Here is a 14,406-nt window from a genome sequence, read left to right as displayed (position 1 = left end):
CTAAAATTTGGTAAGAGAGCTCGAACGGGAATACCCGATCGCCATATTAGAAATAGCAAAAAAATAAACAAAAGTTTCCTATTTACGTGGACATAAGACAAATTTTGTGAAAGCAGTGAAATCTGAAATTCCAAGCTTGATTTCTAGTTTTCTCTTCAATCAAGGTGCTAAAAATGGTTTTCAGCAGTGTCATTAAGCCGTGTTTCTAAAGTACCTACCCATCTTATCCACCTTACCGTACTAAAGCATCATGCTCTTTAACTGTGCTTCCACTGAAAATTCAAACCGTGTACTCCAGATTTTACAACAACTTATGTATTTCATATTTTAGTGATAATATCCTTTTGCCTGTCTACTGCTCTTCACACACATTGTCACTTTGAGCCAATCGAAACGTTTTCCAAGTTTGAATAATGGGCGGTCAAAAGTTCCAATATGATGAAAATGGTGGCACCTTTCTGTATTTTCTTCTCTCATTCTTGGCCCTGATACTCATTCCTGGCACTTACTACTGGTGGCCACGTAAATGTGATCAGAAAGTTGTCAAAGAAGAGCTTCAGTGTAATTGTGAAGGTTGTAAAAAGAAGAAACTTATCTTGTATATTAATGATCCATGGAAGAATGTCAAGGTTCTGATGAAAAAGCTCTTCATTCTGGGTGGATGGCTTCTCTTATTCTTCCTTGCATACCGAGTCTCATTGTTAGATTATGAGTATGCTAATTTTGACCCTTGTGGCCACGTAAATGTGATCAGAAAGTTGTCAAAGAAGAGCTTCAGTGTAATTGTGAAGGTTGTAAAAAGAAGAAACTCATCTTGTATATTAATGATCCATGGAAGAATGTCAAGGTTTTGATGAAAAAGCTCTTAATTCTGGGTGGATGGCTTCTCTTATTCTTCCTTGCATACCGAGTCTCATTGTTAGATTATGAGTATGCTAACTTTGACCCTTATGATATCCTTGGAGTCCCTCTAGGAGCATCTGAAGCTTCCATCAAGAAAGCTTACAGGAAGCAGTCCTTGATATTGCATCCTGATAAAGAGACTGGAGATGAAAAGGCCTTTATGAAATTAACCAAGGCATATCAAGCACTCACTGATGAAGAATCAAGAAGAAACTTTGAAAAGTATGGGAACCCTGATGGACCAGGAGCCATGAGTTTTGGTATTGCTCTACCATCTTACATTGTGGAAAAAGAAAACTCAGTTTGGGTTCTTGGACTGTATGCTCTAGTATTCATGGTTGCTCTACCTACAGCAGTGGGTATGTGGTGGTATAAGTCTATCCGTTACACAGGAGATAAGGTACTACTTGAAACCATTAACTTTTACTATGCCTTCTTTCAAATCACTCCTCATATGGCCTTGAAAAGAGTTCTCATGATTTTGGGTGCTTCCCTAGAGTTTGATAGAAGATTTAATAGTGAGATTATTGAACGCCCTTCAGATGAAATAGAAGTACCTCAACTCATCAGACAAATTCCTAACCTTGGTGAGAAAAACAGAGAGCGTCCTCTCTACCATAAATATTCTATCAAGGCTAGAGCACTCATATATGCCCATCTCTCCAATATGCAGTTGACTTCAGAGACCTTGGAAGCAGACCGTATGTATATTGTAAAAAAGTGTCCTTACCTGCTACAAGAAATGGTTACTTGTATCTCTCAGTTGATATTACTTGCCTATGCCCAGAGGGTACCTAGGCTGATTCACATTGAAACTTTAGAAAATGTAATGAAACTGTGTCCTATGATTGTTCAAGGCATGTGGGATTTCAAGAATCCTTTGCTACAGTTACCTTATGTCACTGATGATCATCTTAAACACTTCATTTGTAAAAAGAGATACATTAAAAGTTTACAGCAATTTGCTCAAATGAAAAATGAGGAAAGAAGATCTGTTGTGAAGTTCATGAATGATGAACAGTATTCAGATATGTTGAAGGTGCTGGGGAATATGCCTTATGTTGATCTTCATGTGCAGCCTGAAGTGATAGATGATGAGGCTACTACAGAGTATACTGCTGGTGCCATTATTACTGTGACATGCACTCTTATGAGGAAGCCCATGTCTGTGTTATTTGGTGATGACACCATAAAAGTTCAGTTCTTGGAACCTTCCAAAGAAGGGGAAGGAGAGATAGAAGAAGAAGAAGAAAAGCCAAATGGCACTATCACTCCAGTTGTAAATAAAGAAAAGCAACAAACTCATAGACCAGTTTGGATGAAAAATAAAAAAGGTGGAAAGAAAAAGAAATTCACCAAGAACAAACATGACAAGAAATCCTCTGGTCAGAAGAAAATTACCAACACTGTGGAACAAACTGAGGCTCCTGCTGATGTAGCCAAAGTTGAAAAGAAGGACACACCAGAGGAGAGCAAGGATGTGTCCTCAGAGAGTGAAGAAGAATCAGATCTGTCTGATGTTGAGAATGATGAAGTTGTTGATAAGAAAGAGAAGAATGAAGATTCAAATAATAAATCTGAGGAGTCCAGTGATGATGATGATGATGACTGGGAGAAATACCAAACTGGTCTTAACAAGCGGGATAAAGTACTTGAAGGTAGAAGTAAGCAGTCTCACTCTGTACATTGTCCTAGATTTCCAGAAGATAAACAGGAGTTTTGGTGGATTTACATCTCAGACCGTAAGAGTAGAACTTTGTTGACATCTCCATATCACATCACAGAATTAGTAGATCAAGAACAAGTGCAGCTCAAATTCACTGCACCAAGATGGCCAGGGGTATACACATTTTCTGTTTGCTTGAGATGTGATTCCTATTTAGGTTTTGATCAAATGCAAGACATCAAGTTAGATGTTAAAGAAGCCCCTGAAGTTCCTACTGAACATCCTCAGTGGGAAATGTCAGGGGAAGAAGATGAGGGAGATGAAGAAATGGGAGGAAGTGATGTGAGTGAGTTTACAACTGATGAAGATGTAGAGGATGATTTGTGAGAGTGAGCAACATTCCATGTAATGTACATTGTAATACCTCATACAGGTACTTTGATTGTACTTGATAAATTTTCAAGTTTTTAGAACCATTATTTATTATTATATTAATAAAACAAAATAAATTTATTATTGTAAATTGTGTTGCAAATTGTATTATTTATTTAATCACATAAGTAATAAGTTTAGGCACCCTAAAAAAAAGGGGGAAACACTTGGAAAGCTTGATTTTGATTATACCTGATTTCAATAATGGCTGTTGTTAGTTTTTATCAGAATAATATTGGACCTTTGTTTTTACATGGTTTCTTTGAAAATCTTAATACATGGTTTCTTTGAAAATCTTAATGTGTAGAAAATTAGAGCCCTGTGCTCAATTGATGTTGTATCTAAGACCAGCCGCCGCGCCACACGCAGGAAGATTGATGAAAAATAATTCAACTAATTCTTCAGACCGTCTGAGAGACCTTTGCAGTGTGGGTAGACGTCGCGTTCTGTCGGAATCTTTTTCCACCACTCAGGGTTTGGCGGACTCGTTCAGTCTTTCATGAGGTCAAATTATTATTATTTTTGATCCAAAGGAAAAGCTGATTTTAATTGAGTGATTTACCTGATTGGAAAGTGATGCGGAGTTGATTACTTGAGTAAGTAAGTACCTCAGGCGATAGTGGCGCATATGTATACCTACTATAGGTATTTTTCGGGGCCTTGGCAAGGTTTTGCCTGGAGGCCCCCTCATACCGTATTGACCAATTGTAACAATTATTATTACAAATAAAGTATATATCTATCTATACCGTATTGACGGGGGATGCACCAAATTATAGGCAGATATTTTTAGATAGTACCTATACATTAGGTACGACAAAAGGACCGCGTCTGGCCGCGGGGTAGGGATATGCCCCTACGATAAGTGGTCATAACCAAACACACAATAAAGTTTATCAAAATCGGTCAAGCCATTTTATCATTAAAGAAGAAGAAAGAAAAGAAACACACATTCTTTTGAAGAATTTGAAGTAATTTCGCCATGGTCTTCACATAACATTTTCCATTTTACAGAGAGGCCTATATTACCACGTCCAACACCTGGGGCACCTATCATGGTGGCACCAACGACCAGTGTTCAATTCCTGAATGGATCCAAAGCCACTCAGTTTGTTTTCGTCCCCGCCAACTCCCTTCAGCCTGTCCCAATTCCCCCAGCTAAGAAACGTGGATATGTCAAACAAAAGCCACCGCCTATTCTGCCAGCACCAGCACCCACAGTACCAACTCCTATTGCTCCAGGTAAGACTGGGGATCCTTTGGATTGGAAAGTTTGGGGTCGCATCACGCATAAAAAAAACTCTTTCAAAATATCCATGACTGACTTGAACCACCTTAACTAGTTTTATAACGCAACGTGATTCCGCGCGTACTCTTATTTACTTATGACTGTGATAAACTGATAAATAATAAAAACCTATTATTATTGTTTGTATTTGTAACGAGCTTCCAAAGCCCCGAGGAATTAAATCCATTACTTACTATGATACAGGTCGTTGTATGTCATGTAACAGAATATTTACGAATAAAAAAAGTCAAAGTCAACATATTACCAATTTTCTTTTCAGAATTTCTATGGTCACGAGAATCGAAAATGAGCATTGCCAATCGAATCGTCAGCGAAGCCACAACCATGTTCTTAGAAACCATGCTCCAACCAGACATCCTGAGTTACATCCAGAAAGGCGAGGGGAAGAAAATATTCTTCATCAAAGTTTACGAAGAACTCAAGAGGAAAGGATTTCCACTGGACGTCAGAAGTTCGGAAGAAGGTAAGTCCTTTTTTACATCCACAATATTTTAATTTTAAGAACGCCTCGATCTTATCTTATCTTCAGATAGTATAGGTAAACAAGGTGTATTTATTTTAGTCTCCAGTAGCTCATTTTACATGAGATATATTGACCCTATAACAGCAGTAAAGACTATGACCCTATAATAGCAGTAAAGAATATTAATAAATGAGAGATTATTTACTCATTGCGCACCGCATTAAGGTACCTACCTATAATATCTAGGTATGGGTACAAAATACTTATTTAAGAATGTACCTACCTATACCTACTTAAAAAATATTCTTCCCATGTTATTTTGGAAACAGGTGGAGCCAAAGTTTGGCAGAAGTGGAGAAATTTGGAGCGAATGTTCAATCTGAAAACACAAAAAATCATCCAGAAAAATGAACAAAGGGGAAGAGTTCAGAAAGGTCATTTGAAATATCCCCATTATAATTTTGTTCTCATTAAAAACATTATTGAGTATTTTAAGAAAAACTATAAATCTCGGAAACCAAAAGAAGTGAAAAATGAAAAGAAAGAAGTCGGACAGACAGCTTCAAATAAGATTGAAACGAAAGCTCAAAACAACACAACCATTGTTATTTTAAAACACATAGACCCAGAACCCGATAACGTGGATGAGACAAAAAAGACAAACAACGATAATAAAATTAAAGATGACCCTGGTATAAAAAAAGAGAAAACCGAGTGTGCACAGAATAATTCTCTTGCATCGCGATCTGAAAACAAATGGACTTTTTTGAGTGTACGAAGTTGAACATGAAATTGGACGTTTGTGATTTGGCAAATTTGAACCTGAAATTATCTTCTGAGAAGTCAAATTCATTTGTCTTTTCCAGAGTTTGAGGACCACAAGGTCCATTTTACTCTCCGTTCATAGGTAATGTTTACAATTTCTTTTGGATGTAGCCATAATATGTAAGCTTTTAAATTCGGAAAATGCTGTCAGAAGGTGGCATAGTCTTCAAGTGACCTGCGTATAATTTGAAATGTAGAAGCGGAGCGGCTGAAGAGGACTATAATCTGAAATGTTTGAAGGGGCCGTTATCGTTAAGAACTTGAGAGGACTTTCGGAGTGTGTCAGAACGTGCGGACTTACCTAGTTTGAAATGAATATCCACTGGGACAGTGGTGTTGCGTTTGATAATGCAGGGATGTGCAGTGCAGTCCCCTATTTCCAACTTCACTGGTTCCAATGCTTTACCTGCAATATTAAGAACGAATACCTATTATGTATACTTTACTTTCCATAAAGGTCCACGCATACTTATCCATCACGGATACGTTCCGTCACCTTACGTCTAGCTCCTTCCATTATTACTTTACATTGGATAAGTGCGTGCTATGTGCTTGGATCTTTATGTACGTTATGTACAGAGCACCTATTGAAATACAATTAATGTGAAAGATTTCTAGCTCGCTATTCCTATCATAGAGTACTCGTATGAAAAAATTCTAACCTCCTTTATCTACTCGTAATCCAGGAAAAAGTTTTTTTTTTTTTTTTCAAATAACAATTTTATTGTAACTTTACTTGTTCACAATTTTCTCTCATGTTTGCGTAATTTGCTTCGTAGAATCTGATTACGTAACGAATAGGAGATACCGGTTCGTTGATTTGTTTTCGATTTTTCGGACAGTAAAGTTGAAAAACCTGAAATTCGCTTAATAGGTACAAGTCTATGGAAAACACTGGGTTTATTTACTTGGTATTTACTAGGAAGTACAAACGGCGCGACGTTGGTAGATATTGGTTTAAAAAAAACCTGTTGCCCATTATCATTCAACTGATTATTTTGCTTGGAATGGTGGAAAATAACAAAACTATTACCTACATACAAATACTACATAATATCAATTGTTTGTTTTAAAACCAGATTTTCATTAGTTGTCTAATGGTTTTAATGTTCCAAAGTGTTAAAGTACATATTACACAATAAATAGGCACCTGCTCGTTTTGAGCAACTATGAGCAATTGAGAAGTAAAATTACATAAACATGTATGTAGCTTTGTTGGGACTTTCGAAATTGGCATTGGTAGCACAGCTATTGAGCCACCCGCGTCTGATGAGCAGGAGGGCGCAGTTTCAAATCCCTACCAAGACGGTTTTGAGCAACTATGAGCAATTGAGAAGTAAAATTACATAAACATGTATGTAGCTTTGTTGGGACTTTCGAAATTGGCATTGGTAGCATACCTATTGAGCCACCCGCGTCTGGTGAACAGGAGGGCGCAGTTTCAAATCCCTACCAAGACGTGGAATTTTATCCGTAGGTACTCATTTGAGAATCTGATCATAGTGGAAATCTAAGGGGTATGGAAGAGAATGCTTGAGGCATTAACCTTGCCTATAGTGGTCACCTTTCACTGAAGAGTGCGCTGGTGTATATCCCAGCCCCGTAAGCTAGCCTTCTCAAATGGGCAACGTTCCAAAACAACAAAGAAGTGCTTCGCCTTGATTTTTTCAATCCGTCTACCTCAGACTATCTATACTCATGAAGACCAACACTCCAAGTAGTTCCATGTCCTCGTGACCAAGACGTGGAATTTTATCCGTAGGTACTCATTTGAGAATCTGATCATAGTGGAAATCTAAGGGGTATGGAAGAGAATGCTTGAGGCATTAACCTTGCCTATAGTGGTCACCTTTCACTGAAGAGTGCGCTGGTGTATATCCCAGCCCCGTAAGCTAGCCTTCTCAAATGGGCAACGTTCCAAAACAACAAAGAAGTCCTTCGCCTTGATTTTTTCAATCCGTCTACCTCAGACTCTCAACACTCATGAAGACCAACACTCCAAGTAGTTCCATGTCCTCGTAAGATTTGTGAAAAGGAATGCCATTTTTGAGCCCTTCATCTTTAGGTCAGTGTTGATTTTGAGGATTTTGACCCGGGTTTTTACATAACGTGGTTAAAAAACCTAATTTTTTACAAGTCGGTAGGTACCTATACTTAAGTGTAATGTGAAAACAAATGTAAAAGAAAGCATTGTATTATCCAGCCCCGTAAGCTAGCCTTCTCAAATGGGCAACGTTCCAAAACAACAAAGAAGTGCTTCGCCTTGATTTTTTCAATCCGTCTACCTCGGACTATCTATAGGTACTCATGAAGACCAACACTCCAAGTAGTTCCATGTCCTCGTAAGATTTGTGAAAAGGAATGCCATTTTTGAGCCCTTCATCTTTAGGTCAGTGTTGATTTTGAGGATTTTGACCCGGGTTTTTACATAACGTGGTTAAAAAACCTAATTTTTTACAAGTCGGTAGGTACCTATACTTAAGTGTAATGTGAAAATAAATGTAAAAGAAAGCATTGTATTATATTCCATGTTAACAATAAATTATGTTTCTTTGCTATACCATAACGGGTAGAAGAGTCTACCCGTTATGGCTATACCTTCCTAAAGTTTGATCCAGGCGGGGAATGTGTAATAAAACTGCAGTTAACAGTGCAGAAAGCAATTCTCTTTTCAATTTTTACCTGATTTTCCCTCTGTAAAATCGAGATATTAAATTTGTTAAAAGTTACAAGATGAGTACCGTTTATCTCAGGGATGGATTAGATTGAAGGCATGAATTCAGGTGGCTCCCATCGATCTTTGAATTCCAGCACACTCTTTTTTACATTTGTTCACACGTTTAATGTTCTTTCACAGAGAGACTTCATCATCGTCCTATACTAACAGAAGCTCCACAAAATAACACCCTGGTGGTTGGATCATCGCACGCTTTTACGTGTAAAGTGCTTTCCGATCTTCATCCTCAAGTGGAGTGGTTTCTGGGACACGTCACTAATAACATCTCAGACTTCATAAATCTAACCAAAGTGGTGAAGGTATTAAATGTTCCGGGTGGCACCTTAGGGCAACCATTGCACGCATGTTGTATACGTAGTAATTTAACAATAACGCATGTGCTAACTGCTAACTTAGTCCCTAATATTTACAATAATGCATGTGTGTACTTACCTTTTTTACCTAATTATTAAATCATGTAGGTTGTAGGTAGATATTTTTTATGCATGCTATTGATTGTACGTACTTAATTGATTGCACGTACTTAATAAATTTAATGATAAACCTACCATATTTATAATGTACTAACACCTAAGTAGGTAACTAATGTGAAATACCTTTATGGGGTAGAGTGGATTGGAACACATCACATGCCTTCAGACACACTCCATTTGTCAAGGGTTCAGGCATTGCCTGGCCCTTGGGATCAATTTAATTTGAAGAAACCTATTTACTGATGAAATTTGTAAGGAAATATCATAGAAGCTGCAGTTTTTGACTAACCGATAATTGTGTCCGTTCCATTAAACAGCATGCTTCTCACTCAGGATTGTTACCTCTAACGTCCATTTGAAACAATATTGTTATAAAACTATTTTATCTCAATTGAGAGCATGTACATAAAGGTATTAATCTGATTGGGACATTTCCACGGGTATGACTCGTATTATACACCCTTGTCATTCATTATTCAGGGGTGTTGTCTGGCCCTAAATTCGAGTCCAGAGATATCCATTCTTATAACCTTGTAAGGTACATTTCGAATTTTAGTTATCAGCGAGAATCTGGATTTATGTACAAATTTGTATAGAGGACATAACCATGTTTTGGTACCGATATAACTATGCTACTGCTAATTGTGAGAGAATTCATTCAAACAAGCATTATATGAGATTCAGTTTCAAGGTGGAAGTGCGTCTCAGATGAGGTTCAGTGTCATTGACATACATTATCAGGGGATTTTGTTCTCCAATTTTGTCCTAGGTCAAGGATTAGAGGAAGGATTAGAAATTAGATTTGTTTCCAGTACCTATCTTTCGTTATTTGCAAACGGTAATTCTTCTAGGCTTTTCCACTTCCAGATTCCTCATCTGAATAACTGAAACCGATCCTTCCAACTCCATTACTCTAACACCAATAAGTGCTAGAAGAGCATTTTCTTTTACAAGAAAAAAATCGAAACACAATCCACCCTTTCTATCTAACCACATCGGGTACCTCTTACATTTCCTTTTGTATTGAATTTCCCAACGTCTTATTATTTTTATATTTCCTACTCGTTATTACCCAGATAGTTTTCGTTTATACCTTGAAAATCTGGTGAAAATTCTAGAAACTTAGGTTGTTCCGGAGGGTTTATTGTTTGAAAGCAATGTAGAGAATTCCCGGACTGACAGTAATTTTATTTTGAATGGAGAAATGAATCAAAATAATAATAAGTTCAGTAAAATATGTATGACATTTCAAAGACTTTCTGCTGTGAATCTGAATGATGGTAAGAATTAAGAAATTGAGTAATGTCTCTAAGGTTAGTTTATCGGAAATAATAATGTAGGTAAATCTATTTAAAGTAGAAAGCAAACGTTGTGGATCACTGCTGCAATTGATGTAGTTATTGAAGCCATTGATCGCTGACAGGAGGCAAGCTTGATTTCCTGAAACATACAATACAATATTGAAGGATTACCTTTTGCCTGAAATCAGAGACTTGGGCTCAGGCCAGCCACTCACTATCAGGTAGACCTGATCAGGTGTCAGGTATAACTGATAGAGTCAGTTCTACCTGATAGTATGTGTGCTCATCAGGTATACCTGACGGTCGGATCTTTTCAGCCGTACCTGTCAGGTCTACCTGATGGTGCGTGTGTCTGTGCTTATTAGGTGTGTCAGCCTCCTGTGCTGATAAGGTGTACCTTTCAGGTCTACCTGATAGTAAGTGGCTGGCCTTACTTACTTGGTAAAGTTGCTCTGGTAATGTCGGTTCCTCACATTCTCGTAGTCGGTGATGGCGGCAATTTTCATCTTCCTGTTGAACTCTTCAATATTTTGCTTGTTCGCCGCGAACTCATTAAGCTGGGGATTCCTGTACTTGTACCACCAATATTCAAACGCGAGGGTCACACATGCCAGCGCAATGCCCACGAAAATGACGATGAATACACCACCTGGAAATCAGGAAGATCTTTTGTTTTTCCCTGGAAGGTGTTTTGGCAGAGAGGCATTTTTCAATCCCCGCTGAAATTCAATAGTTCTAGGTAATCTAATGTGGTTTGAGACGTAGAGGTTTGTCCACACATGGTCGACCGGCCGTCGATCAATGTCGACTGAACCGTCCACACTGCCTCGACAACATAGATTCATCTCGTCGACCGACGGTTGGTCAACTATGTTTGGACACACCTCAAGAGATTTTCCTCTGTTCCTCCAGTCTTCGAAAGGATTTTCACTTGTTTAAGCCCTTGCAAAATTTTATCGTTTAGTAATCGCAACAGTAAGTTCTTTTGTTGATGACAAAAAGATATCTTAATACAAAACCCGGTTGAACTCTTCAATATTTTGCTTGTTCGCCGCGAACTCATTAAGCTGGGGATTCCTGTACTTGTACCACCAATATTCAAACGCGAGGGTCACACATGCCAGCGCAATGCCCACGAAAATGACGATGAATACACCACCTGGAAATCAGGAAGATCTTTTGTTTTTCCCTGGAAGATGTTTTGGCAGAGAGGCATTTTTCAATCCCCGCTGAAATTCATTTGTTCTAATCTAATGTGGTTTGAGACGTAGAGGTTTGTCCACACATGGTCGACCGGCCGTCGACTCATGGTCGACCGGCCGTCGACTGAACCGTCCACACTGCCTCGACAACATAGATTCATCTCGTCGATCGACGGTCTATCAACTATGTTTGGACACACCTCAAGAGATTTTCCTCTGTTCCTCCAGTCTTTGAAAGGATTTTCACTTATTTAAGCCCTTGCAAAATTTTATCGTTGAGTAATCGCAAGAGTTCTTTTGTTTCCCTCAAAAATGTGATGACAAAAAGATATCTTAATACAAAACCCCACACACCTTTGTATTAACGCATGGATTCGATAATTTATGTTGATTAAAAATGGTCCTGGGCCGTATTTCCAGATGGTACGGTTCGGCCGTTATACGGGGGAAAAGGTCAAATTTAGTTTGCGTTTGCGGTTCCCAGGACTTTACCTTTAGCCTCAGGCCGCTCAAATTTTGCAGAGAGGTTGATTTATGTACCTAGATCTGCCCTTATGTCTAACGCATTTTGATATTGGATCGTTTTCTCATATTTCCTAGATCCCAGACCTTATGTTCCTTCGGACTTACTTGTTTCAAATATCTTCTCAGGTCAAAGTTCTTCCGGTTGGGTAGGTTGTCCTCATTATATTCCTCGCAGGTGACATAAGTGAAGTTTTTCGACCACTCTCCTGCATCCAGCATTGCCCTGAAATCCCCGGAAATTCATATCATCTCGATATTATTGATAAAACTCGTCGAGTTCCATATGGTTTGACGTTTTTATGACATATTTAAATAATTGTATATTTAATTTAATACCTAATAATTGTGACTGATCTACTTAAGTATTTACAGGTTAAGGGATATATCTAATAAAGCATTTCTTTGGAAAGATAAACCCATTCTAATACTGCATTCTACATTTGTGTCATTATAACTCATAAACTTTTGTGGTACAGGTTTCCTATCCCTACCCTTGAAGATAAGCGTACGTATGTAAAAACCTTTTCGAACCTTTTGTTTAGCACCTTTTAGTAAAAAGTTAGTAAAACTTGATAAATACTTACTTAGCCGCTATGAACGTCCTAAATGCCAGGTCAAAGTAGAACGCAGCACTTATTTCAGGTTCAGCTGTCAGCCCATACGTGGTCTTCAAGTTGGAAAGCTTTTCCTTTGCCGTCGGATCTGTCTACCGCAGCTGTTCTACTACCTAACCTTTTCTGGGCTTTCAATATAGCAACGAGTGTCCATGATAAAGTAAGTCTAATTAATGTATTGACCGTTACAATAAACTCTCAAGAGTATGTAAAAATAAAATGTAAGATGGCATTGTATGGGCTAGTACTGAAATCCTCCACTGGTACGGGAGTACGCTTCATTAATGTTTAATATTTCTATTAATTTAAGTGAAAATGTCAATCCTGACAACTTGATGGAGAATATTGACAATAACTGGGACAAACATTGGGCGAAGGTGCTTTCGGTAAAGTCATCTGCGCAGAAGCCAATGGTATTCTCAAGCAAGGCATTATAACAACGGTGGCTGTGAAAATGTTGAAAGGTAAGATACAAATTTCGATTTGGTCTATATTGGTCTAATTGAATGAATGATCGTATATCGTGTCTGATGGTGTCTTTTGCACATAGTTTAAGTTAAGTACTCGTACTATTGATTCCATTTTCAAATTTGCAAGGTAGGTAAATTATAAATGAAATAAATAATTCATTGTTGGTTGGTATCATACTTTCCTCTTTTGTTTCCGTCACTAAATAGCTATAACTCGTTTTCCAGAGGGTCATTCTGATGCTGAAATGATGGACCTCGTGTCCGAGATGGAAATGATGAAGATGATTGGACAGCACATCAACATCATCAATCTCTTGGGTGTTTGCACTCAAGATGGTCCTCTGTATGTGATTGTGGAATTCGCGCCCCATGGCAATCTGCGAGATTTCCTCAGAAAACATCGACCATCTTCCGGTTACGAATCTCCTTTGGGATCCGCCTATACCAATGGAAACGTTCTGACGGAGAAAGACCTGATCTCTTTTGCCTATCAAGTGGCCAATGGGATGCACTATCTGCAGTCAAGAAAGGTAGGGAATGATGCGGTCCGTTTTATTGGATTTGATCTTTGTATTTTAGTTTTCTTTCATGATTCAACACTGTTAAAAACGACATCAACAATAGCTAGTTTGATACTCAGAAATCAAAAAGTATCCGTTTTATTGGATTTGATCTTTGTATTTTAATTTTCTTTCATGTTTCAACACTGTTAAAAATGACATCAACAATAGCTAGTTTGATACTCAGAAATCAAAAAAGTCTCAGGATTGACATTTTCACTTAAATTAATAGAAATATTAAACATTAATGAAGCGTACTCCCGCACCAGTGGAGGATTTCAGCTCTAGCCCATACAATGCCATCTTACATTTTATTTTTACATACTCTTGAGAGTTTATTGTAACGGTCAATACATCAATTAGACTTACTTTATCATGGACACTCGTTGCTATATTGAAAGCCCAGAAAGGTTAAGTAGTAGAACAGCCGCGGTAGACAGTAATACTTAGTACACAGGGCTTTCAATATAGCATCAGGTGTCCAGGACACCTGGACACCGTGTCCATGATAAAGTAAGTCTAATTAACATTTTATTCTAGGTATCCAAAGTACAACATCTTAACTTATTGGGCCCGTTACACATTGGAAGCCTAGACTCGACTTTTAGTAGCTCGTAGTCGGCTGAAAAACCAAACCTATGAACATTATAGAGACCCTAGGCCCTAGGTATATCATTTTCGGCGATCCTTGTTTGAAACCAAGAGTTACCCAAGAATGCGGCGCAGCTACAGGACTGAAACTCTATTGTGTTTATGTTCAAGTGACTATAGCAACAGTGAAGGAAAAGCATTGTCCGAAACTGTCTCAGTTTGCTATACCTAGTTTACCTATACATAGAGTTATGGAGGTGGGCACTTATCTAGGTACAGTGAAGTATGAGTGGGAAAAATTTGTCCCCTTGTGGAAATCCAGAAATTTCTTCAAT

The 14,406-nt window shown here is 38.1% G+C and overlaps 3 protein-coding genes and 1 pseudogene across 4 annotated transcripts; 3 read left to right on the top strand and 1 right to left on the bottom strand.

The window, feature by feature from the left end:
• The first annotated feature begins 70 nt into the window (after positions 1-70).
• On the top strand, positions 71-3,104 carry LOC103505072 (translocation protein SEC63 homolog). Of its 2 annotated transcripts, none has more exons than XM_008469381.3 (2): positions 71-542; positions 755-3,104. In XM_008469381.3, exons 1-2 carry the CDS (start codon positions 414-416, stop codon positions 2,954-2,956), a joined length of 2,331 nt encoding a protein of 776 aa, XP_008467603.1. In that variant the 5' UTR covers positions 71-413; the 3' UTR covers positions 2,957-3,104. The 2 variants fall into 2 exon arrangements, with proteins under 2 accessions (XP_008467603.1, XP_017297757.1); XM_017442268.2 differs by having other exon boundaries at positions 71-728; positions 947-3,104.
• LOC108251849 lies at positions 414-2,956 on the top strand (annotated as a pseudogene).
• A 7,028-nt stretch (positions 3,105-10,132) lies between the features above and the next one.
• On the bottom strand, positions 10,133-11,228 carry LOC113465713 (ionotropic receptor 25a-like). Its single transcript, XM_026820465.1, has 3 exons — positions 11,216-11,228; positions 10,548-10,758; positions 10,133-10,248 (listed from the first exon to the last, which is right to left on the bottom strand). Exons 1-3 carry the CDS (start codon positions 11,226-11,228, stop codon positions 10,206-10,208), a joined length of 267 nt encoding a protein of 88 aa, XP_026676266.1. The 3' UTR covers positions 10,133-10,205.
• Positions 11,229-12,811: 1,583 nt separating this feature from the next.
• LOC113465712 (fibroblast growth factor receptor homolog 1-like) lies at positions 12,812-14,218 on the top strand. Its single transcript, XM_026820464.1, has 3 exons — positions 12,812-12,914; positions 13,146-13,465; positions 14,186-14,218. The coding sequence occupies exons 1-3, from the start codon at positions 12,905-12,907 to the stop codon at positions 14,216-14,218; spliced, it is 363 nt and encodes a 120-aa protein (XP_026676265.1). The 5' UTR covers positions 12,812-12,904.
• Positions 14,219-14,406: the final 188 nt, after the last annotated feature.

The sequence above is a fragment of the Diaphorina citri genome, unplaced genomic scaffold, assembly GCF_000475195.1.
Source record: "Diaphorina citri unplaced genomic scaffold, Diaci psyllid genome assembly version 1.1 scaffold149, whole genome shotgun sequence".
Taxonomy (NCBI): Eukaryota; Metazoa; Arthropoda; class Insecta; order Hemiptera; family Psyllidae; genus Diaphorina; species Diaphorina citri.
Note: the sequence above shows the minus strand (reverse complement) of the source record. Positions and strands in the feature narration are given on the sequence as shown.

Bases quoted from the DNA above. Each gene is read 5' to 3' on its own strand.
- LOC103505072 (XM_008469381.3), top strand. From the start codon at position 414: ATGGGCGGTCAAAAGTTCCAATATGATGAAAATGGTGGCACCTTTCTG. The intron at 543-754 runs GTCAAAGAAGAG...AAATGTGATCAG, and splicing joins GTAAATGTGATCAGAAAGTT to AAAGTTGTCAAAGAAGAGCT.
- LOC113465713 (XM_026820465.1), bottom strand. The intron at 10,249-10,547 runs GTAAGTAAGGCC...TGTATGTTTCAG, and splicing joins TACCAGAGCAACTTTACCAA to GAAATCAAGCTTGCCTCCTG.
- LOC113465712 (XM_026820464.1), top strand. The intron at 13,466-14,185 runs GTCCGTTTTATT...TGAAACCAAGAG, and splicing joins GAAAGGTAGGGAATGATGCG to TTACCCAAGAATGCGGCGCA.